Here is a 27,234-nt window from a genome sequence, read left to right as displayed (position 1 = left end):
TTTGCATGAAACTGGCACAATAGATATATCTGTACGGAGGGATGCCATACTTTGACCAACCCGCTGAAAAATAAACAAAGGGAAAATGATCATAAAACGTTCGGCGTTGTGCATAAACCCGACAGCTTTGAAGATGTCAAAAACAAGAAGGTTTATAAAATAAATGATTTTGCAATCATAAGTACACGAAAGGTAATAGCCTGAAACCAACCCCCCACTCCCTGTCCCTCCATGCGAGTACAAAATATCTCAATGGCTTCATTGGTATTTTAGCAGAAAGAAAATGTCAAGACATTTCATTTTTTCTCACCTTCCCTTTCATTTTTCACAGGTATTGTCTCTACAGCAGAACATATCGAAGGAGTCCAACCACAACCAATTTGCCAGCTACTGGAAGCCTGTACTGTCATTAGATAGTAGCAAACTTCAGCGCTGGACTCACGTCCATCGCATTGGCCTGCTGCTGGAGCACGACACGTGTGTGGAGAGTTTTGTTCTTCCTTCCTGTGCCTGTGAATTTGCTTTAATGTCTGTACTTTGTTGCCAAAAAAAAAACAACAAAAAAAAAACAATGTCCTGACAGCTGTTCATTGGTGTACCCTTAGCCCCCTGCCTCGGTACGTGCACAGCCCCAGCAGTACGGGACGCTACAGCGTGGTGCAAAGTCGCATGGCCTTGGCTGCGGTCTCTCTTTTATTGCGTGACTGGGCGAGTTTCGTACTTGTTGAGGGATCCTCCTTTGTGAAGTTTATCTTTGCGTAAGCATTGGTTCTTCATTCTTTTATTATTATTGCAATTGTATTTCCATTTTAGCAACTGATCATTGCCAATTGTCATAACATGGATATATTGAAATCAGGTTGAAAAAAACAGCAATCACCGAGATGTGGTACTGGTACTGTAAACCTAAAGTTAGATTGTCCATTCCATTTGAAGTTGTTGTGTATTTCCTCTTTAATCACATTACTGAAATCGATTTTGTGATTGCCTGCTTTGACTGATTTTGATTGGAAACTGAACTTGGATCTCGAGGATGTTAACTTAACATGTAATTATTTGTTGTCCAAAATCTCATACTGAAAAGATAAATTGGACATATTTGTCAAACCCGATCCTTTATGGAAATTAACTCGCCTGCGTTGAGATGAAACCTTCAGATTTTTATATGTTTCGTTAAGTAAACTTTGTTCACATGTTTTCATCAATTCAAATCCGATGATCAGCATTATTGTTATTGGCTCACTGCTTAATCCTTTCCTTTACTTTTGTATGCGGCACATGGCTGCTGTTGGCATCATTTGTTGGGCCATGTCTGTGCCGCTGATGCAGTTCCCCCTATAGGATAGAGAAGGAATTTGGAACTTGGCCATCGTGCCAGTAATAGCTCACCTACTCTTCGCAAAGGATGCCATTGAATCTTTAACGTCCACCAACTAATGCTGGCAGAGGGACGCCCAGTTAAAATTAAAAAAAAAAAAAATGTTAAAAATAAATAAATAAAGAAATAAAATTGGAGAAGCCAAATTAAGAATTTGGTGAAAAGGTCAAGTGGTCAAAGTTACCTTTTAGCATAAGGAAGAGGAAGAAGTCTGAATACAAAATGCTTTTTGACCGTGGGAAATTCTCCAGGCTATACAATAGGCATCTAAGGTGTTGGAGAAAAAAAGCTTTGTTACAAGCGATTCACAGAGTCGTGATGATGACGACAAAACCGTATGCTTACTACAAAACTGTACTTATTTTCAAGTATATTATATTTAGAATTGTCTTTCGAATTTAAGACAAAAATATATACCCACAAAAATGTTCCCCTCACTCTGCTCAACAAAATTATATTTTTCAATGCAATGTAAATTTTTGCCCCCTCCTCCTCCCACCACCCATCCCCCTCCAACCGAAAATCATAGATCTGCGGCTGTTTGCACCTCATTGCTCAACGATTACCGTGGTAAAGTACACAAAGATAAAAATACAGTACGCAGTGGCATTAAGTCCAACAATGCACAGCGTGAGATGACATCGGAGAGGGAGAGGACACATTGCATTGTGGAGTGGAATGCCGAGTAACTGGTCTTCCGTCCAATGGACGTTGCTGCGGGGAATTGTTGGATGTGTAATGAAAATGTTCCTAAGTAACTTATGGACTTGTATGGAAAACGACAGATTGCATGGAGACCGATAGCGGGGACCCCCTGCATATCTGTTCTGTTCTTGCGTTTGGCTGCTGGGTAGTTGTCATTTCTTGGAAGCGTGGCTGTGCCGCTGATGCTTTGCCTCTCCACCAGTACACTGGTACTCATTTTGCCAACCTCAGAAGGATGACAGGCTGAGTCGACCCCACCTGGTGTTGATTCAGCATCCGACAGAGCTTGAACTCAGGACCACAAGTTGTTAGCCAGCCACCCGAACCACTAAGCCAACACCAGGCTTCCCTGGTGTATATACCAATTGTTTAAAACCGAAATACTGTGAAAGATACAATCACTGTTCATCTTCCATTTAATAACCAATCCATGCATTATGCAATGCAAAGGAGCTTTGCTAATATCCTTTAAATGATGTACACACTCCACATGGACGATGTGAATTTCATGACATGGTGAAGGCCTACAATAATCATGCAATAAATCTTTATAGAGGACAAACTACAAACTTGTTTTTGTTGGACTAGATTGTAGGTAACGAAGTTCCCTTTTTCCCCTTCTTTCATCCTTATTATTTCCTCTTCCCATTAATTTTTCCCTCTTTTTCAAATTTCCTTTTATTACCCCCTTCATTTATGTACCCATATCATTCCTCGTCATTTTTTGTTCTTTCATCCCTGCAGAGAACCTGACCGACCTCCTGTGGCCTTCTACTTGGCCAGGGTCTATGTGAAGGCCTCCTGCATGCTCATCCGGCTTGCGTTTCCCCTTGACACACCTTTGGATGTCCGCCTTGCTGTGAGAGCACCAAACTAAACAGTCATCACTTTACCTCTAACTATGGAGCCATTATCGACAAAATGTTTTGAGAAATCCCTTCAGCAAGTGGTTACCATGATTCTTGCTGCTTATTGATCAGAAACAAGTTTGGTTTGTCCACATTCACGTGATTGCCGCAGTACGTTTCCATACCCTTTTCAGCCATTTAGAACAAATCTTTTATTTTTCATCCAATTTTAAGCGCTGTACTTTGTTTTGACAAATTGAAAATTTTGGCTCTCTCTGGTTCCCAAGTTTGCCAAAAAATGTTGAGAGAAGGCATTTTCCATGTGGCTATAAGAACCTGATAAGTGTGATTAAAAATGGCATCCATGACATTGCTGCTTTATTGTTGCTTAGGTTGTGGAGGATATTGAGCAACGAATCGTCACGCTGCACTTCCCACAGCGGGCTCCGCCAAAGGAAGGCACTCCTCGGGTCAGACGCAAAACCTCCACTGTTGCTCCAGACTCCCCGAACAAAGGTGGGGGAGCACCCAGTGAAGGACCTTTGCAAAGACCCTCAGACCGACCATGCACGCTACTTGTTACCAAACCAGTGGAAAAGATGCTCATCTGGTGAGTGCTCCTGGATATTAGGCAAGAGGTCTGTGTAGGTCACTGAGTACCCACATTTAATCTATGAATGGGAGATATTGGTAGCTTATTGTGTTGAAGTTTCCTCACTTTATGTGGTTTCACGATAGTGTTTTACCAAGTGTGGTTCCTAAACCTGTGCTGCTATGACCTTGTGCACTCTGCTGTAGGTCCATCTTGCTCTCGTCATTCCATTTAATTTGGTCTTTACAAGGTATATATATATATATATATATATATATATATATATATATATAGATATATATATATAGATATATATATATATATATATATATATATATATATATATATAGATATAGAGATATATAGATATATATATATATATATATATAGATATATAGATATAGAGATATATAGATATATATATATATATATATATATATATATATATATATACATACATACATACATACATACATACATACATACATACATACAGTATTAAAAGTCTGAAAAGTTTGTTGCTTTGTCAAAAAACATTTTTCTGGCCTTAAAATAATATTGAAAATTAATTAAATAAATGTCGAAAAAGGAAGAGGCTGATAATCCCATTTCACCTGGAACATAGCCGTACCCCTCTCTTCCCCTTTTCCCCCCTCCCAAACAACATCACCCAATCTACGAGTGCATTCACCTCGTCGATTGGGTGATGTGACCATCCCTATCTTGTTTATCTCTTGTGTGACCATCCTGACCTTGTGACCATTAATCTCTTGTGGCCATCCCTTCCTTGTTTCCATCCCTTTTGGCATACCATCCCTACATCCTTTTACATTAAAAAAAGTTTTTTATTGCATGTTTCTGTACTTATGAAAAACGTATTTACATGCTGGAGAGTTTCATTGGGATTGCACGATGAATCATCCTGTCGATTATATGTGAAAATGATTTGCATTAAATTGTGTTGCGATGACATAATGGGCAGCAATAACAACATGTACAGCAGTATGTAGTGTCTGTGCCATCCCCACACAGGAGTCCACTACCATTAAACAATTCTCACATTTAGTACCACGTGCAATTATAACACTTGTTCGCTAGCATTATAGAATTTTGAATTACAAGGAGTACAAGTAAGTATTTTATTTTGTTAGAAGTAGCACATTGCATTATAACACTTGTTAGCGAGCAAAATGGCTGCTCCATTTTGACGATTAGTTTATTAGAATACTAGATAAATCGCAGGCAGGTATTACGAAGGTAATTAGGCTTTAACCCTTTGAACCCCGAGCTCCTTGGACTTTGGACTTTGGACTTTGGACAAAGGCTCGGAAGGAAGACAGACAGAGTCAACCCCACCTGGTGTTAATTGAACAGCCGAGTGGGATTTGGACTCAGGATCCTCGGATCCCAAGCCCACCACCCTAACTTTTAATCAACACCAGGCTTATAGTGGGGTCCGACAGTATAATTTGTGCATGAAAACTGAAATTCTGCAATTTATAAACACTGCACGTCCATGTGTTAAAGCACACTGCACTTTCAGTGTGACCCTCACCATGAAGGTCTAGATGTCACCACGGTGCAATGATACGTAATTAATTGAGGTACTCATGGTTCAATACTATGAAATTAAGAAGTTGATCGAAATACAGTATGTAATTAATAGATCTACTCGCACGGGTCGACCGAGGCTTCACCATGCTTTTTGGTGTTATATTTACGTACAGATAATTATAGTACATCTAGCAACAATGGTTGACCGACTGTTTGTAATATTCCACCTGTCCCAACTCTCCATCCGGCAGTCTGTCCCAAGACAACCATTGTTGCCATTGTTGCTAGATGTACGTTAAATAATTAACCTCATCTGTCTTTGAAAGTGTTTTTCTGTTGTCGTTACCGTTGGACTGCATGTCATTTTACGCTGTTAACCACACCTGTTTTGGTGTAATTGGCCCTCAGACAATTGTGTTGCTGTGGCCCTGCCCCCTCCAGGCTGATTGATAAGCTTTGTCCCACCCACCTATTGTTTCCCTTCCCATTCCTATGCGTAGTGATTGAGTTTTGCTTACCAGTCGTGGAATCCTTTCAAGTTGTGCAAAAATTTGAGTCGTCATGGACTTTCCCAATGTAAATTTCAGTAGAGTTGTGTTTCAACCAAGTCTTGAGCTGAAACCAATCTTGAGTTAGGCCTTCCGAAAAGAAGAATTACAATCGGGATATTTTGGGTCGGTCAGTTTTGTCGCTCATTTATGCTGTCCAAATGATTGAGTGTTTATTGGATGCGAAATCCTCCACGGACGACTGGTATGTACCTTATAAATTAATAAATTTGTCCCTTTGGGAGATTTATTTGAGGATTTGTGTTGTGTTAATCCAATGGAGTGTCCGTGCCATCCCGACATCAGAAGTCCAGCGATTTGAAGTGAGATGGTGCTTGTCTTGAAAATTTGAAACATTGTTTTGAAAAAATTTGGAAAATTATGACAACATTTACTCCATCAATTTTGTGCAGTTTATTATTCCAAGGTTGTTTTGCAGCCAAGCACAAAATATTTATTTCGTTTGGCCTGCAGACACTTGCATGAGCTTTCATTTTGTTGTTATTGGTGAGTCTCATCCTCTGCCTTTTATTGCCTTTTGTCTGAGTGCAGCTATGAGCGTGTTCCATCTAGTATGCAGCAGCACCCACTCTACTCGCTTGATTCCTCCCTTGGGTGTTCAGGCACAGCTCGCTCCCTTTCCTCACCTGTCAGTACACTTGCTCGATACCTTTTCCCCATGCGTTGCATCTGGGCAATGGGTCAGGCCGGCTGGACAACATTAAGCGGAGCGGCAGCTCGAACATTGTCTACTCTTACTGAGTGAGCAAGGGAATTGAACTTGAGTGCTTATCGTGTACCCTGAAAGTACAGTTATCTCGTACCACCTCTTATTTTTAGCAACTTTTTCAACCATTCTGTGGATTACCTATTTTCATTAACATTATCTTCTCTATCCACTGTTTGTTTCAGGGTAGCTATTGGGTTTGTGTTATTGTTTGCTTTCCACCACTTCAGTCACTGTCTCATTTACATCTTAATCCTGGAGCTATCTTGTAGAAAAATCATGTATGCGTATTGAGCATTGTGTTGTAATGCCATTGTTCTTTCTGTGGTCTACATATATGCTTCTCTTTGAACTTTAGTCACTGTAAATATAAAATGATTCCTCTTTCTTTGCCTAATGCATAACCTTTTCGGCAGCACTTAGGCTATGATAGGTGTAGTATAATTTTTTCGATTAACATCACAGGTGAAGGAAGGGTTGAGCCCAAAACCTAAGAGGGATGGACCCCTTGGTGGAAAAGCAAAGAAAGAAGACCGGAAAATTTGATCAGAATGGAGGTGCTGCACATGGTTGACCGACAATAAAATAAGGAAGGGCTTCTAGGAACTCTGCAGACAAACTAGGAGCGTCCCAGATGCCACCAACAGTGCAATCTGATGGCCAAGGAAGGGTGTCGTGAAATCCTCTGCTCCTCGCGGCTCCAGTCACAAACTGGCAGAGAAGGGGACCTGGGATTATGTGCCAGATGATGAGGCAGCCTTTCAGGTCACAACACCTGGGTTTGGTCCTCCAGCTTTGTGGTGGCAAGCCTGTGCGAACACCACCTTCAACTGCTCTAGCAGGCACTGTAGAACTTAGAACACAACCCAATATAGGCAGAAAGAACCCTCAAAACCCCACAAACTCCCCATCCGGCAACCTGTCCCAAGAGTTTGCAACAGAACCAATATTCCCTGGTTGGTAAGGTATAGTCAGTAAATTCTCAATATTTGTTTAGTCTGTGGACGAATAAATTGATGGATCAAATTAATGGGGTGTGCATAAAGCACAGGCATGATGAGCCAAATATCCCCTTGCGTCCAAGTTTCCTTGTGTATCCTTGCAGCCATCCAGTAAAACTGGCAATCTTCACATTCTCTTGTTACTTCATTCTTTGTAGGGTGCGTCTGGCTGAAGGATTCAAGGTGGCAGCTAGTGGAGATGGAATGCTCTCACTGGTACTTGAACTGCCGATGCTGGTAAGTTTGTTGAAGTGCGATTTATGCATCGACCGGTGCAATGAAGCCATTATAATCTTTCTTAATGATTTCTTTCATAAGATTTTGAGGGTTATAATAATCAGAGTTTTTAGACTGGTCGACTAACTCAGAACTTGGCCTTAAATATAAGGTCCTTATTTTGAGCACTTTTCAATTCATAGATCTGATGTGGAACTACCAATTGTAAATGTATACCTAGGGTTACTTGTCTGCATTGTTAAAAAAAAATTAAAACACTACTTTCTTTTTTCAACAAATGGAAGAGTTGTCAGAAAAGATGATTAAATTTGTAAGGGTTTATACAAGGCGAGCAAGTTGCCCGTGCCCGCACGGAATTCAAAACAGGATAGGGATGGAAGGGGCAAAATTGCAAATGGCATCTTCCGTCATCGAGTCGGTAAACTGGGAGCAACAGTTCGCCAACTGATGTAATTTAAATGCTCTCATGGTGGTGAGGTTCTCCATTTGAAGCTGTTTATTCACTATATGTAGCTTTTTGATGCCGAGGATGTGTAATAAAAATTTGTAATGGTGTCAAACCAGTGACCATTTGCTAATTGAGCATAGGACGAGACGATCCCAGGACCTTTATTCCATTCCGAAAGCCGAGAATAGCATTTGAAGTATTGCCTCTCTCGCTAAGTAGCATTTAAACTGTGGCACTCAAGGGTCAGTATTTTGCTGGCAATGCTTATATTCGTGACCATCAATTGCATCTTTCTGGCGAGTAGTTCGTCATAATTTTATTGGAAAATTTTGTACCGGTCATTCTTCTTCAAACTATTTGTGTCTGCCGTCAGGTGATGTTTGAAGCTCAGGGACAATGCAGAACAACAAATGGCTTCCTGGGCGTGTCAAAGTCAATGATGGTTCCTTTGTGCTTGCCACGTGATATCATGAAGGTGTATAGGGATATTATAGGACATTAAAACTACTGTAATCGTGTATAAGCCACACTCTTTTTCCCGGAAATATCCGATCAAACTTTTGGATGCATATTGTCCACAAGACATACATACATGGGGAGCATGTGCCATAATGCGTTGCTGAGTCCACTTTCTGCGGGGCTTCCGTCTGGCCATCCCCCCAGGCAGATGCCTGGCCCATCCTCATCTCTTAGTGATATGATATTCCAGGCACCCACCCAAAGGGCTGCCTTAGGTTAACCTGAGGAGACTGCCATCTGGTGGACGACCCCTCAGCACCACCTCGACACACACCACAGTGCGTTTTGCGGAGTGAAGTGTTTTGTGGTGACCGGAGTGCAGATCCTGCCACATCCTCCAAAGGAAGGTAACCGACTGCAAGAGGATGTCCGTAGATGCAGTTGGCACCAGATATAGATGGCCGTTGGCACACAAGGAGCTCCTCCACCCTTTGACAGGTTTTGTCTTTCGTCCATAGACCAGTCCTGCTGGGTTTTTAGTCCAGAACCATATACCCTCCTCACCAGGAGGACCTGGTGGGGGGAGCTAGTTTAGTCTTAAACACTCGACCATGAACAGGCTTGTACAGTTTTTAGATGATACCTGCAGCAAGTCACATATCTGATTGGGATTGACCTGGGTGCCACCGTCTCGGCCGGGTTGCTCTGTACCATCGAGCGCGGCACAGTGCAGAGCTCCCATCCTCAAGCAATCTCCCAACCCAAGCCTCCGAGTCACCAGATTACAGGTGTGCGCCACTATACTCATGTCCACGAGAATTAAAGTGAAAGTTCTATTTTTCCTAATTTCTCGCACACAAGACCAACCTTCGTTATTGGGTGCTACCCTGTTTTAAAATGCAGTCCATTGTGGGATATGTTATGCAACATTGGAAATGCATATGTATATATGTATGTGTATATATATATATATATATATATATATATATATATATATATATATATATATATATATATATATGTATACACACACACACACCATCATCATCAATTTTCGGCCGTTTCCATGCTTGCATGTGTAAGCCGTGGTTCACCTAATGGCTGCTTTCCAGGCTGCACAATCCCTTGCTAACCCTCTTGTTAGGCATTTGACTCCAAGATAATCTCTCACCAACACATCCCATGTTTTCCTCAGACGGCCTCTTGCTCTCTTTCCATTCACTTCATATTTATACACCTCTTCACACAACTATCCACCCACATGCTTTCACATGTCCAAACCATCTCAACCTACCCCTACACATAACCTCACTAATGCTTTCTGGACCTAACCTATCTCTTAATTCCACATTTGGTTTCCTATCCTTCAATGTCACATCACATCCACCTCACCGTTCTCATTTCATTTCGTTCACACCTCCGTTCATCCTCCTTTTGATCACCCATGTTTCACTGCCATACAACATCACGCTTCGAACGTAAGCAGCATAAAGTTGTCCCTTTTGATGTTAATTGGGGTAACAATTTCGTAAAAACTTCTTCCAGCCACTTTTAATTCTTTCAATCACTGCTGCCTCCACATCAACACCTGCACTTATCATATCACCCAGGTAACAGAATTTATCGACACATTCCAGAGATATATCCCCATAAACAAACCTTTCCGCTCTCACTGGAGTCACTTGTTTACCTGCGCATATAGCACATTAATAGTCAGGAACGACCTGCAGTCTACCCGTGATGCCATTACACCTCTTGTGCACCCAGCATTTTCAGTGTTTACATAATATTGAATTGTTACCAACACCTTTTCTATAGGCAGCACAGGGCCACCTCCCTCTTTTTTTCCACTCTTCCTTCTCCCACACCACTAATAAGTACTTTAGTCTTCCCTGTATTCACTTTCAATCCTCTGGCCTCCATACTCTCCTTCCATGCTGCATATTTACCCATTACCTCTTCCACACTGTCGGCTCTCAGCACCAGGTCATCAGCATACAGGAGTTCCCAAGGTGAGCCTCCTCTAAATCCCTGTGATATAGCCTCAAAAACAACAATGAACACGTTTGGGCTCAAGACTGACCCCTGATGAACACCCTTTTTTACTTCAAAATCCTCACTCTGTACTCCATTTACCCTCACAGAGGTTTTTAGGCCATCATACATTGCCAAGACTACAACCGGGCGTAGTGGCGTGCGCCTGTAATCTGGCTGCTCGGAGGCTTGGGTTGGAGGATCGCTTGAGGATAGGGGCTCTGCGCTGGGCCGCGCTATGAGAGGGTGTAGGGCAGCCCGGAATCATGGCGAAACCCAAATCCTTATCCCTGTGTCGTAAGAGGCGACCAGGGTTGCATCAGGAAGGGCATTCGGCGTAAAACCTATGCCAAATCAGTATGCGGATCATAACGGATGATCCGCTGTGGTGACCCCTAACGGGAGCAGCCGAAAGAAGAAGAACAACAACATTGCCAAGACTACCCTAACTAACCAATCCTCCACACATAACTTTCTCATGGACCATTGCACTACTTCCCGAGGTACCCTATCAAACGCCTTCTCCAAATCCACAAATATAAACTACAGTTTTCTCTTCTTCCCCAGATATTTTTCCTGTAATTGCCCAAGTATAAAAATTGCCTCTATCTTGCCCCTTCCTGGCATGAAACCAAACTGCATTTCGGGTATATTAACACTCTGTCTTATCAATTTATCCATGACTCTCTCTACCACTTTCATTCCATGGTCCAGCAACTTCAGACCCCTGTAGTTGCTCTGAATTAAGACGTCATCCTTCCCTTTATAAATATTCACCATTACACTTTTCAACCAGTCATCTGGGACAGATGTCTCCCTTCTAATTGCATTTCCCAATTTAGTGATTAAATTCACTCCAATATCACCAGATGCCTTCAGCATCTCTGCGACAATACCAGTGCTGCTCGCCGCTTTACCAATCTTCATTTCATCGATGGCTTTCTTCACCCATTCATTCTTTATCTCAGGTGGTGGGCCCTGCACTGGCTCTACTGCCTCCAGAATATCCCTGTTCCAAGGGAACTCCTCATTTACCAGGTGCTCATAGTAACTCCTCCAAGCATTTCTAATCTCCCCAGGGCCAACCAGTACATTTCCCATATCATCCTTCACACATTGTTCTCCTATGAGATCCTTATTTTGAACGATCATTTGCTTTGCTATCCTAAATATCTCTCCTCTACTATCTGAATTATTTATCACATCTGAAAACGAATCCTGTACTAATTTTTTGGGCATTGTAAACTTCCCTTCTTGTCCTACATTTAGCCACTAAGTATTCCTCTTTATCCCCTACCTTTTTCCAAATCCTAAACAGTTTTCTTTTTTCTTGAAATGGCCATATCCACCTCATTATTCCACCACCAAATAGCCTCATGTCGAGCTGGGCCCTTCAACCAGCCACATGTCTTATCTGTAGCATGCAGCAGCCCATCTTTTAAAGTGTTCCAACAACTCTCTACATCCTCTCCTACCATAGGGTTTCCAAGATTAATTTACAGAAGTTCCTTATAGAAATGCTTCTTTACATTCTGATCTCTTAGTTCCCAGACTCTTCTCCTTGGGACGTAAGGTTACCTCTTTTCCCTACTCCATCTTAACTTTACATCACACACTAATAGTGTAGTAGCAGGTAGAAAAATCGTGCAAAATATGATACAAGCATCAAATTTGGCATTTCTGTTCTGCAGGGCTTTCTGATCAAATCTGCCTGATTGGCCATTTGAAAATCCAAATTTTGAAAAATTTGAAAAAAATAAAACTTCAAAAAAATTTGAAGTCACAGCTGCCTGAAATTCTTGAAGTGCAAGTGAACATCCCATACAGAGAACCAAGGGGAGATGTAGTCATCATTGATGGCTCAGCACTTATCAATGCCCTATCTCCACGCACTTCAAAGATATTTGATGACTATGCTAAAGAAGACATCATCCCAAAGGTGGAATCCTATGGTGCCAGGTACGAGAGGGTGGACGTAGTGTTTGATGTGTACAAGAAGTCAAGTCTGAAGTCCGAGGCAAGGTCGAAAAGGGGGCAAGGAATCAGAAGAAGAGTGACAGGAACCGTAAGACCCCAAGTAACTGGAGAAGCTTTCTTCGAGATGATGGCAACAAGACTGAGCTGTTTCACTTCCTTGCGGAAAAGATGTGTGAAGCACAGACGACAAGCACAGTCATTGTCACAAAAGGAGAAGATGCCATAAGCAACACAAGGAAGTCACTGGATGCTGTGTCTCCATGTTGTCATGAAGAAGCTGACACTCGAATATTTGTACACGTCAGGGATGCAACGATGGATGGTAGCAAGTCCATTATCATTAAGGCTAATGACACGGACGTACTAGTCATAGCAATATCTGTACTGCCATCCCTACAGGAACTAGGTCTTGAGAACATGTGGATTGCCTTTGGCCAAGGAGCCAAGGTGCGATGGATTCCAGTCCATGAGGTAGTTTCTGCAATAGGGCCTGAGAAAGCGAGAGGGATCCCATACTTCCATGCGTTCACTGGATGTGACGTCGTGTCTGCCTTCTGTGGTAAAGGGAAGAAAACTGCATGGCAGACTTGGAACGTCTTTGATGATGTTTCTGAAACATTCACCAATCTCAGCCAGCATCCACCATTGATTCGTGATCTTGACTTTTTTGAAGTTTTTTTTTTTCAAATTTTTCAAAATTTAGATTTTCAAATGGTCAATCAGGCAGATTTGATTAGAATCCCCTGGAGAACAAATGTGCCAACTTTGATGCTTGTATCATCATTTGCACGATTCCTCTCAAAAATTGCTGTTATCTGCCCCACTATAACAGCCAATGTTGGAAGGCACATTCTTTTTCCACCGATTGTTTTTACATCCTTAACCAACTACCTATCTCATCTCCGAACTAGAAAGTAGTCTATCTGGCTCTTTATACCTCCTGACTCATAAGTGATCAATCTACTGAAACATTGTTGCAGACGACCATATCTAAAGCATCCCCAAACTCAAGTATTCTGACACCTTCAGTGTTTCTAACTGCAAAACATGACCCACCATGCACACCCTCATGTCCTTCTGCCAACTCTCCAACATGTCCATTCAAATCCCCTCCGATCACAATAACTTCACTCTCGCGAAAGCCTGAAACAACATGCACAAGTGTGTCCCAAGATTCATCCTTCTCCTCCTCACTTAATCCTATCTGTGGGGCAAATGTTTGTACAACTGTTAATACACGCTTATCAAACACCTGCTTTAGGACTATAATTCTTGCATTTACACTCTTAACCTCCAACACCTTCTCCACTCACTTCTCAGCCACCATAATGCCAATACCACCAGTTCCAGCCATAACCTATCCAAAATAATTTGTACCTATCATTTCTACCTGTGATCATTCTTGCAGCACCTCCCCTCCACCTTGTAGGTGTGTGTATATTTACACACACACGTGTATATGCATATATATATATATATATATATATATATATATATATATATATATATATATATATATATATATATATATATACATGTTGTTTGTCTTTCGGCTGCTCCCGTTTGGGGTCGCCACAGCGGATCATCCATTATGATCCACATACTGATTTGGCACAGGTTTTACACCGGATGCCCTTCCTGACGCAACCCTGGTCACCTCTTACGACACAGGGATAAGAATTGAATTTCACCATGATTCCGGGATGCCTACACCCTCTCATAGCGTGACCCAGCGCAGAGCGCCCGTCCTCAAGCGATCCTCCACCCCAAGCCTCCGAGTAGCCGGATTACAGGCACACGCCACTACGCCCGTTTATATATATATATATATATATATATATATATATATATATATATATATATATATATATATATATATATATATATATATATATATATATATATATATATTTTTCACAATAACAATTATTTCGATAGAATAATTAAAATTGTTTGGTTATGATACTGTTGTGGTTACCAAATTCGCAAACCACCATTCAGGTCCCTTAGGTGAGGTATCTCGGCAAGTATATGTGTAGTTAGGCCCAAACCCGTTGTCTAGTGGGAATACATGTCATTTATGCGTGCTGCGACTCTTCAGGATAGCCGTTTTTCTTTTACTATCTTTAATTTGGACCAACCGCCATGATTACCACCACAATCACAACATCAACCACCAACCACAACGCCGCTTCACCACAACCGCCACGACCTTCACGTCACACCTCGCAACAGTAGCATCGCCACCGTTCTTGCCCCGCTGTGGGTACCGGTGTTGGACTCGTGCAGGGCGCGCGTCGAACAGCGTGTACAAAATCACGGATTTTGTGCTTCAAAAACGGATCAAAAACGACACACGCCCACTTTTTGCCGTCCAATCGGTGAGCGAGGGGCGATTTGGCCCCGCCTCCAGGGCGATCGATATATGCAAATTTATGGATCAAAAAGCCTTCACGCCCACTTTTTCTCGGGCCAATGGGGAGCGAGGTGAAAGGTCAAAGGGAGGGGGTCAAAGGCGAAGCTACGGGGGGGATAAAAGGACCGTGTTCGTCAGTCCAGGAGAGTCCAGAGGCGGAGAGTCGGAGAGTCCAGAGGCGGAGAGTCGGAGAGTCCAGAGGCGGAGAGTCGGAGAGTCCAGAGGCGGAGAGTCGGAGAGTCGGAGAGTCCAGAGGCGGAGAGTCGGAGAGTCGGAGAGTCCAGAGGCGGAGAGTCGGAGAGTCGGAGAGTCCAGAGGCGGAGAGTCGGAGAGTCCAGAGGCGGAGAGTCGGAGAGTCCAGGGCGCGGAGAGTAGGAGAGTAGGAGAGTCGGAAACAGAGAGTCAAGACTTCGCGGGCGGTGGAGCTGCCCGTCGTGTGCATTGGAGTCGGAACGGAGGGGACGGAGCTGTGGAAAGGCGGCGACACCAGACGAGGGGGTGCTCGCGTCGTGCAGGAAGCTGCACCCGAGGGAGGCCGACAGCGCGACTTGGCCGAGGTGGAGACGCTCGTCGCGGGATAATAAAAATCCTCTATACCCCGAGCATCAGCAACCCCCTCCTGTTTCCCCCCGCGCTGAGATAGTGCGACCAAGGGGGCCCCGTTCCCACCCCCTACCAGACACCGTCCGCGAGGCCCGCGGAGTTGAGGCGCCATCGCCGCTCCGCGTCTCATCACCAGACGGGTAGGCGCGACCCGGTCTCGGCCTCAGGCCCGCCTCATTCTTGGGGGTATTCTTTTCCTTGGTTTTGGGTATGTGTTGTCGGCGCCGTCTGTGAGGTAGAATTGTATAAGTGTTGCCGTGTGCTCGGTAGTCGGTATTAGCTCTGCATTGTGTTTTCGCTTTTACATTTGCTTTTTTGTGTAAATTGCATTGTGTCTTTTCTGTGTGCATTTGGTGGAATTGTATATGTGTGCTTCCCGTGTGCCGCGAATAAATGTGCTTTGTGTTGAACTGTTCTCCCGCTTCGCTTCGTCTTTTCCTCTATTGAATCCCCATCTTGCTTCACGTAAAGGGTTGGTAGTGGCCTGAATACGCCCGATAATTAATCGAACCGTCGAGGTCGACGATAACACCGCTCGGTTATTCTGATAGTACGGAACGGGTCGCTTAAGTGGCCCGTGTCCGAAGTCGACCTGCGGCGAGGTGCGATCGCCCGGTCTACCCTCCGCGTGGGTACTTAGGTAGGTCGAATTTGGCGAGCAACCCTATCCCACGCGGGGGCTGATTGGCTCGATCGCGGTGAGACCGAAAGGTCCACCCGTGACTGGTTCCCGGCGTTAGTCCGAGAGGGTCACGACTGGATTTTCCGTCCGGTGGGCGACGTGCCGCGATTCGAGTTACGTGGCCGTCAGCACGCCGGCGGGCGCGGAATCCGCAACACTGGTGTCAGGTCGTGCGATACAAATTCATCGCCCTCCTCGCGGCACTGGTATCGGAGAAAGGAAAACGGGCTCTCCTGTCTCCGGCTAAATTCACGGGAATCGGTCCAGGGGTGAGAGAAGCGACCCCCGATTCCCTCCAAATTACGAGCGAGCTAAATTAACCCTTCACGAGAAGCAAGATGGCGTCTCAAGGCGAGCGGGTGCCGGGTGGATTAGGTATGTGTAATAGTAATGTAGAATCCATGGCTCAGGACGAGATCACCGTGCAAGAGAAACCCGTACCAGAAGGTTGGGAAAGGCATCGATGCCGTTCATGTGGTCGGTTTTTTTATTATAACCCCACCGCTAAATGTAGTCAGTGGGAGTGGCCAGGGCAGGTGACAATACAGCACGTTATGGAACTCGTGCAGAGCATAACCAACGAAATGAAGAGAAATACGCAACAAATGGAAAATAAAAAAATGGATGGAAACGCACTCGAAGCGAAAAACCAATTAAAAGAAAGCCAGGAGGAGACAGAGGAGGGATTGAAGGTCGAAACGGTGGAGTGTGAGAAAAGACTTCAAGACATGACGAAGAGAGTTGATAAGCTGGGACTGGAGGGAAAAACGGAGACAGAGGAACTGGGAAGACGGGTAGAAAACCACAAGCGCAAGCCGGAAGAACAGTTAGAAGCCAAAGCAAAGTCTGAGTGTGCGGAGATGGGAAAGGAATTGGAAAAGAAAGTTTCTGAGTTACAGAAACACCAAAACAAAGAGAGGGAACTACAAAACGAACTGAGAGTGTTAAAAGAGGAAAGGAAGAGAACGGAAAATGAAAGTTTAAGAAACCACACTGTACAGATCGAACAGCTGGAAGCGAAGGCCAGACTAAAGAATGAGGAACAAGAAAGAGTAATGAAGGAAGAACGAAAGAGACAGGAGAAAGAAATCAGTCAGTTGAAAGAAATGACGAGATTGCAGAAGGAGGAACAAGAAAGACAGTGGAATAGAAAACTGAAAGAGTATGAATTTGAAACTGAACGACAAAAGGAAAAAAATAGGTTTGAATACGAGGAGAAAGTAAAGGAGCAAGGAATGAAGCAGGAAGGAGAAATCAGGAGATTGAAGGACACAACGAGATTGGAGAGGGAAGAACGAGAGGAACAATGGAATAGAAAACAAAAAGAACATGAATCTGAGGTTGACCAATTGGAAGAAAAGCTGAGGCTGGAGTACGAGATAGACAAAGAACAGCGAATGAAACACAAACAGGAGATTAACCAAATGAAGAAAACCATGAAACTGGAGAAGGAAGGACAGGAGAGGAAACGAGGAAGAGTAATGAGACAGCAGCAAATGAAACACAAAAGGAGATTAACCAAATGAAGCAAACCATGAAACTGGAGAAGGAAGGACAGGAGAGGAAACGAGGAAGAGTCGTGAGAGAACAGCGAATGAAACACAGGAAGGAAATGAGCCAATTGAAAGAAACGATGAGATTGGAAAACAAAGAGCAGGAGGAACAGTGGGAGAGAAAACAACAACTCTATGAGTGTGAAATTGAACAACTAAAACGGAGGGAGAACGAACAGCTAATGGGGCTCAGAGAGAAAGAACGACTCAGATGGGAAAGGAAAAGGAACCAGGAAGAGACAGAAAAAAGGAACCAGGAGAGAAAATGTATAGAGACACGGGAGACAGACAAAATAGAGGAGAGACTGCACGATGAAGACGGGGTAAGTGACGCGCACACACACACGGAGGTAGTGGAGGATCATGGGGGTGAGCTCGCGGAGCGTGTAGAGACCCAGTGCGAGCACCTGGATGGCCTCCTCCAGGAACGAGGGGAGCGAGTATTCCCCCTTGAGGCGAGTCACGACCAGGTGAGTTCGGTCGTGCTTTGCGAGGTTGAGGGGACGGGTGCTGTGGACGGGTGCACGGAGAGCTTGGGGGGTATAGAGGCCCCGGAGACCCTTGTGGGGACACGAATCCCCAGTGTGGTTGTCCCTGTGTGTGTGGTGCAACGTGTGAGTGCGTCCCCGTGTGTGGAAGTGACCCCATGTGTGAGTGGTGTGGTGGCGATGGTGCCGGAGTACGTGCTTCCCAGCACGCCGTGTGTGGATGAGGCACGAAGTGTGGATGAGGAACCGCGGTTGAGTTCCCCCGCGTGTGTGGATGAGGCACGGAGTGCGAGTGAGGCACCGCGGGTGAGTGCCCCCGCACGCGTGAGTGAACGGCCGTGTGCAAGGTCGCTGTGTGCAAGGGAGACCGTGTGTGTGAGAGAGCGGTATGTGAGGGAGATATCGGTTGGCATGCGGGAGCACGCAGCCGCGTCTCCCGGTGTGAATGTGATGGTGTGGACTGTGTGCGTCGTAACACGCAGGTATGTGTGTGTGGAATGGAGGCGACGACGAAGGCGACATGAGAGGAGAGAAAGCCGGGTAGCGGCTGTAGTTGTTTCGGGGACCGTGCCGGGTTCACCCAGCAGTGAGCACGCGGTCCGTGCTGTGCAACGCACGAGACCACCACGTGCTCGCTTGCGAGAGTGAAGTCCCGGTCCGGAAACGCACGCGGTGGATTTGCCGATCCCGCGGACGGACAAAGTTTCGGCAGGTAAACGGATTTGGACCGGACGGGTTCTCCACGCGATCGTGTGTGTTAAGCTCCAACGGGCAAAGCACATGTGTTCGCGTGGGGAACCCCTCGAGACGTGGGGCTTGTTTTTTTTTTATGCGCACGGTGACGTCATTGCTGCACGTGGGGTTGGAATCCGGCAGGAGGGGTATCTCTGCCGGATGGTCCCGTCCAAGGAGGGTCGAGGAACACGTGCAGCTGCATGACGTCACGGGCAGGTGCAAAGTGCGCGAGCTCTGAGTTGCCGCGCAGGTGCTGCGCATGGAAAAAAAAAAAAAAAAAGCAAGCCTCACTTTCGGGTGTACAGGATTCCTGGGCAAGGGGTGGAAGACCCCCTTGGCCTGGGCACAGGATGGAAACTAGTTAGGGGGAAGGGTTAGCTTAGTTAGACCGACTTCATGGGGCAGGGGTAAGTCCTCATGGAGTCCGTGGAATGGATTAGTTAGAGGGATTGTAGCCAGATTTAGGTTGGGAAATAAAATGGTTGAGTTAAGAGACACTGACAGACTTGTGGATGTGTAGAGGGGACGTAGTTTAGCTACGTAGTGTTAAAAGGAACGTGCTACTAGTTTAAGGGACGACGTGGGAGCACGAGTTAGTTAGGGGAGGTAGTTAGGAGGATGGCAGAGTTCGGTGGTGTGTGTGTTGAAGAGTTGGTGAGTGAAGTGGAAGCATGTGCTTGTTGAGTGAGTGAGGCCAGCGGGTCTGTGTGTATGGAGCGAATGGGGAATGCATGGTGCGATGAGTGATTGGGGGGAGGAGTGACTCCCGCCCAAGGGACCCCGGGGTCAGTGTAAAGTGAGTTAGCTGGGTTAGTCAAATTGAAAAATGGAGGTCGTTTTGTTGTTGGTGGGAAAGTAGGCTCGAAACCCATTTGGAGGGGTGCAGGAGCCCTGTTGACGGGCTTGGGAGCGTGGCTGCGAAAGGTGAGTATCGCTGAGTGGGTACCCCGGGCACCAGGCTAGTCGGCCGCGGTAGGCCATGGGCCCATGGGGGCCGGGATAGAGTAGTGGGCACGGGTGCGCCTGCTTGGTGCGGGGGCCCGGGGCGCCATTAGCCGCGTGGGCAGTGTTGTGGGCACGGGTGACCCTCGGAAAGGGGCCCGGGAGGCCGGCCTGCCACGTGTGCGTTTCAGGGGAGGTGCCATGGGGGGCACTCCCCGGTGTTAGGGAGCTGGTAGGCTCGGAGGCAGTGTAGTGCCCGGGGGTGCCATAGCGGGAGAATCGGCAGAGGGTCGTGCCTGCCAAAGGGAGCCACGTGTCCCAGCCAGGAGACCGTGTGAGGGCACAGAGAGAAAATTGGGGGGCGAGGCCCGAAATTGTGAGGACACCAACACAGGCGACGGGAATCTGGGTTGTTAGAACCAATAGTTTAAGCGAGAGGCGCTTGTTGAAAGCCCCGGGGTAGTTTAACAGTTAAATGGATAGGGTAGATTAGGAGATGTACCCCTCCGCACCATCCATCCCCTCGCTGTCGTTGTGGGCCGCTGGACCCACTTGGTGTATAGATCGCCGAACTATGGGGAGGCCATTCTGAGGCTTCGTTGGGCCTCGGCACAGGACGTTAGCTCTCCCTTATTCCCCTCCGGGAAGGGAACGTAGGGGTTGGGAGTAGGCTAGGTGACAGGATAGGTTAGCCGAACAAGGACGATAAAGGGGGTTAGGGGACGATTTATAGTGGGGAAGTAAAAATAAAAACAATAAAAAAATAAGTTGGGGCTAAATTGGGGTTTAACAAATTAAGGGAGTGGGTATGTACAGTGACAGGCAAAGGCGATAGGTTGGGAGGGAGACAGGTAGGTAGGTCCGAGCCCGCCTTCCAAGTGGCCAGCACCACCGCACTCCCTCCACCAACTTCCACTGACAGCAAGGCAGAGGCCGGCCAACTTCATCGGCAGCTGTTGTTGTGCTGCAAGGCCTGTGCCGGCCCACTTCATCTGCCGGCTGGCTGTTTTTTCTTCAAGGCCTGTGCCGGCCAGTTCATCTGCCGGCTGTGTTTGCCTGCAGCGGCCTTCTTCTGCGGGCTGTATTTGCCTGCTGCCTTTGCCATGCCATGCCCACTGCCCCTGTTCACCAGTCCCGTTTAATTTTTGCTTTGCCCCCCCTGTTCATTTCCATGTGCGCCAGGATCCGCAAGGCAACAGTTTGCAAGCTGCAAGAACTGCCCTGTTAGCAGCTACAACACGGGCCTGCGGTGGCGGCCCGTGCACCGTGTTTGTGTTCATGCATCCATTCGTTGTGCTCATTGCGTGTGCCACTTGAGCTGGCAGGGAGACTGCGTTGTGCAGCCCATGCACCGTTGTGGTTCACTGCGTTCAGTTCAAAAGGGAAGGCCTTGGACTGCGTGTGAGCAGCCAGCCACGTTCCCTGTCACCTGCATTGTTGGAGCCAGAGACTGCATGTGGGCAGCCTGGCTCCCTGCTAACTGCTTTCTTTTTGCAGAGTTCAATGATCCTGGGCCATGGTTTAGTGTAAAATTTGTAAGTTAAGGTTAAGATGTACTGTAAATATGAGTGCGCCCCCCGGCATGTCTGTCTAGCGCCGGCAATTTTATTTAAGTCGTCCGTGTGAGTGAGTTTGTTTAGATAGTTACGCAGCCCTCAGGTTATTTATTTTGGGGACACGAATACCATGAATGTCACACTCAGGGATCCGTAGGTAAAATGTACTAGGGGAAAACTACACATGATGGCACACGAAAATTTGACGACTCGGGACGAGTCTGTAAAAAGGGGAGGGGGGTAGTGTTGTGGTTACCAAATTCGCAAACCACCATTCAGGTCCCTTAGGTGAGGTATCTCGGCAAGTATATGTGTAGTTAGGCCCAAACCCGTTGTCTAGTGGGAATACATGTCATTTATGCGTGCTGCGACTCTTCAGGATAGCCGTTTTTCTTTTACTATCTTTAATTTGGACCAACCGCCATGATTACCACCACAATCACAACATCAACCACCAACCACAACGCCGCTTCACCACAACCGCCACGACCTTCACGTCACACCTCGCAACCGTAGCATCGCCACCGTTCTTGCCCCGCTGTGGGTACCGGTGTTGGACTCGTGCAGGGCGCGCGTCGAACAGCGTGTACAAAATCACGGATTTTGTGCTTCAAAAACGGATCAAAAACGACACACGCCCACTTTTTGCCGTCCAATCGGTGAGCGAGGGGCGATTTGGCCCCGCCTCCAGGGCGATCGATATATGCAAATTTATGGATCAAAAAGCCTTCACGCCCACTTTTTCTCGGGCCTATGGGGAGCGAGGTGAAAGGTCAAAGGGAGGGGGTCAAAGGCGAAGCTACGGGGGGGATAAAAGGACCGTGTTCGTCAGTCCAGGAGAGTCCAGAGGCGGAGAGTCGGAGAGTCCAGAGGCGGAGAGTCGGAGAGTCCAGAGGCGGAGAGTCGGAGAGTCGGAGAGTCCAGAGGCGGAGAGTCGGAGAGTCCAGAGGCGGAGAGTCGGAGAGTCCAGGGCGCGGAGAGTAGGAGAGTAGGAGAGTAGGAGAGTCGGAAACAGAGAGTCAAGACTTCGCGGGCGGTGGAGCTGCCCGTCGTGTGCATTGGAGTCGGAACGGAGGGGACGGAGCTGTGGAAAGGCGGCGACACCAGACGAGGGGGTGCTCGCGTCGTGCAGGAAGCTGCACCCGAGGGAGGCCGACAGCGCGACCTGGCCGAGGTGGAGACGCTCGTCGCGGGATAATAAAAATCCTCTATACCCCGAGCATCAGCAACCCCCTCCTGTTTCCCCCCGCGCTGAGATAGTGCGACCAAGGGGGCCCCGTTCCTACCCCCTACCAGACACCGTCCGCGAGGCCCGCGGAGTTGAGGCGCCATCGCCGCTCCGCGTCTCAACACCAGACGGGTAGGCGCGACCCGGTCTCGGCCTCAGGCCCGCCTCATTCTTGGGGGTATTCTTTTCCTTGGTTTTGGGTATGTGTTGTCGGCGCCGTCTGTGAGGTAGAATTGTATAAGTGTTGCCGTGTGCTCGGTAGTCGGTATTAGCTCTGCATTGTGTTTTCGCTTTTACATTTGCTTTTTGTGTAAATTGCATTGTGTCTTTTCTGTGTGCATTTGGTGGAATTGTATATGTGTGCTTCCCGTGTGCCGCGAATAAATGTGCTTTGTGTTGAACTGTTCTCCCGCTTCGCTTCGTCTTTTCCTCTATTGAATCCCCATCTTGCTTCACGTAAAGGGTTGGTAGTGGGCTGAATACGCCCGATAATTAATCGAACCGTCGAGGTCGACGATAACACCGCTCGGTTATTCTGATAGTACGGAATGGGTCGCTTAAGTGGCCCGTGTCCGAAGTCGACCTGCGGCGAGGTGCGATCGCCCGGTCTACCCTCCGCGTGGGTACTTAGGTAGGTCGAATTTGGCGAGCAACCCTATCCCACGCGGGGGCTGATTGGCTCGATCGCGGTGAGACCGAAAGGTCCACCCGTGACTGGTTCCCGGCGTTAGTCCGAGAGGGTCACGACTGGATTGTCCGTCCGGTGGGCGACGTGCCGCGATTCGAGTTACGTGGCCGTCAGCACGCCGGCGGGCGCGGAATCCGCAACAATACATTAGTTTGCTGTTAAAACCTTTTGTCTCTACCCCCCCCACCCCAAAAAAAAATACCGCCATAGCAACAAAATCAGCTTGGTGATTAACACGTGCATTGCGGCACAATAGACTGCTTGAGAATAACCGTAAGTTAATGACTTGTGAAGGACTTGAGAGTTACTAACGAGCTCTTACTGTACTAATCTGATAGATGTCACTCAGTAAGAGTTGTTCGGTACATTCAACATGTCTCGTCATTCATCATATTGGGTTTCATACAAGTGAGAAGTCATCCATTATGCCAAATTATACACCATCTAAAATGGCTCTCTCCATAGATGGACAAAACACTCCTCCCGAGATAAGTACGAGTAAATTTCCGCAGTTCTGAGCTGGAGTTAATTTTTGCTGGAACTCATTTTTGGGATGTGGGTTATGCATATAAACTGGAATTTTCCTGAGAATTTTATCTGAAATGTGTCCCGCATATTCTACACGATAGCTTAATATACATGAGTGATTACGGTATTTACGTTGTAACATATAGGATCTCATTATTTTACCTCTGTCTGGTTAATGTTTCACCCCTATCTGTCTGTTTGTCTGTCTGTCTGTGAGCAGGATATCTCAAAAAGGTATTCATGGATTCGTACAAAATTTGGTGGACAGGTTGGATGGGTGACAAGAATGAATTGATTCCATTTTGGTGAAGATTTGTATCCAGATTTTTAAGTGATTCGTCACCATTGAAAGATGGGGCGAAAAATGATATATAGCAGGATAAATCAAGAATTTGTGGACAGTTGTGACAAAACTATTTTAATGAATTGGTTAGGTGACAAGAACAAGCCGATTCAATTTTGGTTCATGTCCGGATGCAGATCCGGCCTATCAGTGGGAGACAAAATGTAAACTGTTCAACCTGGTGGAGGTATGCGCTCTACGGAGTGCCGTTATCGTGTGATCTTGTAATTATACTCTAATGAAATTTAATTTGTACTTCCAATTTGTATGATATTTCGATGTGGCTGACAATTTATTTTACTCGTGGACAGTTTAGTTACAGGACTTCGGATATCGAAAAGCAAAACTTACCAAGAAAATTCCATCTGTTCCTTCAGATAATCCCCCCCCCTTTTTAGGCACAGATTGAAGGTTAATAAAAATAAAGCACGACCGTAAGTGAGTTAGATCTCTGTCACTGGAAGAGCCTACGTGGATGTGTTTAAAAGGGAATTCAATAAATATCCATCGATGGGTACGTATGGTGTGGCATAATTTTCCTCCACTGTTCTTTATTCTTGTGCTATCCTCTTCCTCAATGCATTCCCATTTCCTTTGTGCCTTGTCCCTCATTCTTTTGTTTCCCCTTCCTCATTTCTAAACCCGAAAAATACATCATTTGTTTCCCTGACTTCACATTGTGGGCATATTTTCTCCTGCTTGAGTACGGTCGACCTTTTTTTTCCCCCTGTCATTATGTGTGTGTTCTAACATTCCATTGCAGTACAACACTGGCTACATGGGCATAATTGACTGCTCCTGTACATAAATCATGTACATTTCATTCTATTTCCTTGTTTCTTTTGTGCTGTCTGTGTATCTGCTGCCTGGCAGTTGCTCAGAGGCATAGATGAAGTGTGGATGTCGCAGGCTATATTAAGTAAACTTTCCTGTCTTTCTTTTTTTTATGCCCTCCTCCTCCACCTTCTTCGGAAGACCAATGTCTTCGGTTCTGACCTGCAGGACAAACAACAGAAGTGCTTGCTCCAATATCTTATTTTCCCACCACACTCTACCTCACCTCGAGATAGGTAGGAGAGCGTTGACGTACAAGTTGTCTCTCTTACACAAACATTGCTGATGTACAGACTTTAAGATTTACTCTCATTTTAATTTTTATGCCTCTGCCATTTATGCCTCTCTCTCTGTCTCGGAAGGCATTGTGTTTTTGGCCTCTCTGTTCGTACGTCCATTTTTCCGTCGGTGATAAATTTTTGTTACTGCGATAACTTGTGAAACGCTGAAGGGATTTTCAACAAACTTGATACGGAGGTGTACTGTGATGCGAAAATGAACTGATTCTATTTCGACTTCAAAGGTTCAAAGGTCATGTGACCTTTACCCAAAAGTAACAGATTGTAGTTACTGTGATAATTTGTCAATCGGTAGAGGGATTTCAAGTATGTATTATGATGCAAAGATGAACTGCTAAGGTTTTGGGGCAAATGTGGAAGGTCAAAGGTCGTGTGATCTTTCGATGCAAGTGGCAGATTTTCGTCACCGCGATAACTTATGAACTGCTAAAGGGATTTTGACCAAACTTGGCAAAACTTTTTTTTTGTATACCTTGTCGAGGCTTGTATGAGAGCTAACACACAACGCACAGCAAGGGGGCATGAGACAAGAGGGGCAGGAGTGGGAGGGACAAAACAGTGGGGAACAGAGACATTAGGAGATCTGTGGAAGGGAGAAGGATGGGACGGGGAGCATTGGAAAGAGAAGATGGACATTACAGGGACTTTCAGAAAGGAAAGCAGGGGAATTTAAGGAGGGGAGATTAGGGTGGATTATCGGGGGTAGAAAAGATCGAGGATTTGGATTGGGGATGATAAGAGGTGGTGGTGAACAGCTGTTTTGAAAGCCTGGAGGGAAGAATGGGAAAGAATAGAGTGAGGGAGTTTATTCCAAAGGGGGGAAAAAGAGGAATGAAAGAGTGAAGGTGAGCAGTGATTCGTGATTTTGGTAGTTTTACCAGAAGGGGGTTGTTGGCGGACGTTGAGCGCCCTGTGGAAATGTGGTGGGGACAAATCGCAGAGAGAGCAGGGGGTGGGGGGGCAAGGCTGGAGAGGAGACGGTAGAAGACAGAAAGACCACCTACCAACCTGCGGTGATTGAGTGAGAGGCCCAAAGACTCAGCTTCATTGTGGGAGATGCCGATGATCCTAAATGCCCTTGTTTCAACAGCGGGAAGGCGAGAAAGGTGGGAGGCAGGAGCACCAGGCCAGAGGGGAGAGCAGTACTCCATCAGGCTACGGACAAAAGCTTTGTAAGTGGTCAGGAGCTCAAGAGGGCCGAAGAAGGACTTTGCACGACGGAGGATTCCCAGTCTGCAACTGGCTTTGGAGGCGAGGTTGGAAATGTGACTTTCCCAGGAAAGGTCATGGCAGATAGTGAGACCCAGAAGCTTGAAAGAAAAGACTTCTTCCAGAGGATTGTTGAGAAAGTAGATGGGGGGGTTTTCTAAACGGTCCTTTCGAAGAGACATAGTGAGAGTGTGAGATTTGTCTGGATTGAAAGACATGTTCCACGTGTTGGACCAGTTTGTGATTTTATCCAGATCTGCAATGAGCGAAGAAGCTGCTGCTTGCCGGTCTGAGGGATGACAGATGGTACGGCAGAGGGTGGAGTCATCAGTAATTGACTGTAATACAAAGATGAACTGATGAAACTTGTGGTTCAAAAAGTCAAAGTCTAATGTCAAGTGCCCTTTCATTGAAAATCTGTGTTACTGCAATAACTTAGCAACCATTCGAGATTTAAACCATACTTGACACACTTATGGACTGTTAATACAAATATGAACTGAATCAATTTTAGAATGAACAGGTCAAAGGTCAAAGGTTATGTGCCCTTTGAAATTTTTTTGCAGACCATATAACTCCAGTGAGAAGCATCTGATCAATTTCACACTCTCTCACACTCTCT

General features: G+C 46.1%; 1 protein-coding gene across 1 annotated transcript in view; it reads left to right on the top strand.

Annotated features, from left to right (window-relative positions):
• The window catches only part of SZT2 (SZT2 subunit of KICSTOR complex), a 215,035-nt gene that overhangs the window by 49,226 nt on the left and 138,575 nt on the right, over positions 1-27,234 (top strand). The window contains 7 exon segments of the mRNA XM_085885818.1: positions 332-568; positions 571-758; positions 2,828-2,942; positions 3,324-3,541; positions 6,178-6,387; positions 7,512-7,590; positions 25,246-25,340. Coding sequence (XP_085741944.1) covers positions 332-568; positions 571-758; positions 2,828-2,942; positions 3,324-3,541; positions 6,178-6,387; positions 7,512-7,590; positions 25,246-25,340 — 1,142 coding nt within the window.

The sequence above is a fragment of the Eptatretus burgeri genome, chromosome 6 (assembly GCF_056783735.1).
Source record: "Eptatretus burgeri isolate ZD-2024b chromosome 6, Ebu_testis_v1, whole genome shotgun sequence".
In the NCBI taxonomy this organism is placed as follows: Eukaryota; Metazoa; Chordata; class Myxini; order Myxiniformes; family Myxinidae; genus Eptatretus; species Eptatretus burgeri.
The sequence above is the reverse complement of the archived record's forward strand: the minus strand, read 5'-3'. Positions and strand labels throughout refer to the sequence as shown.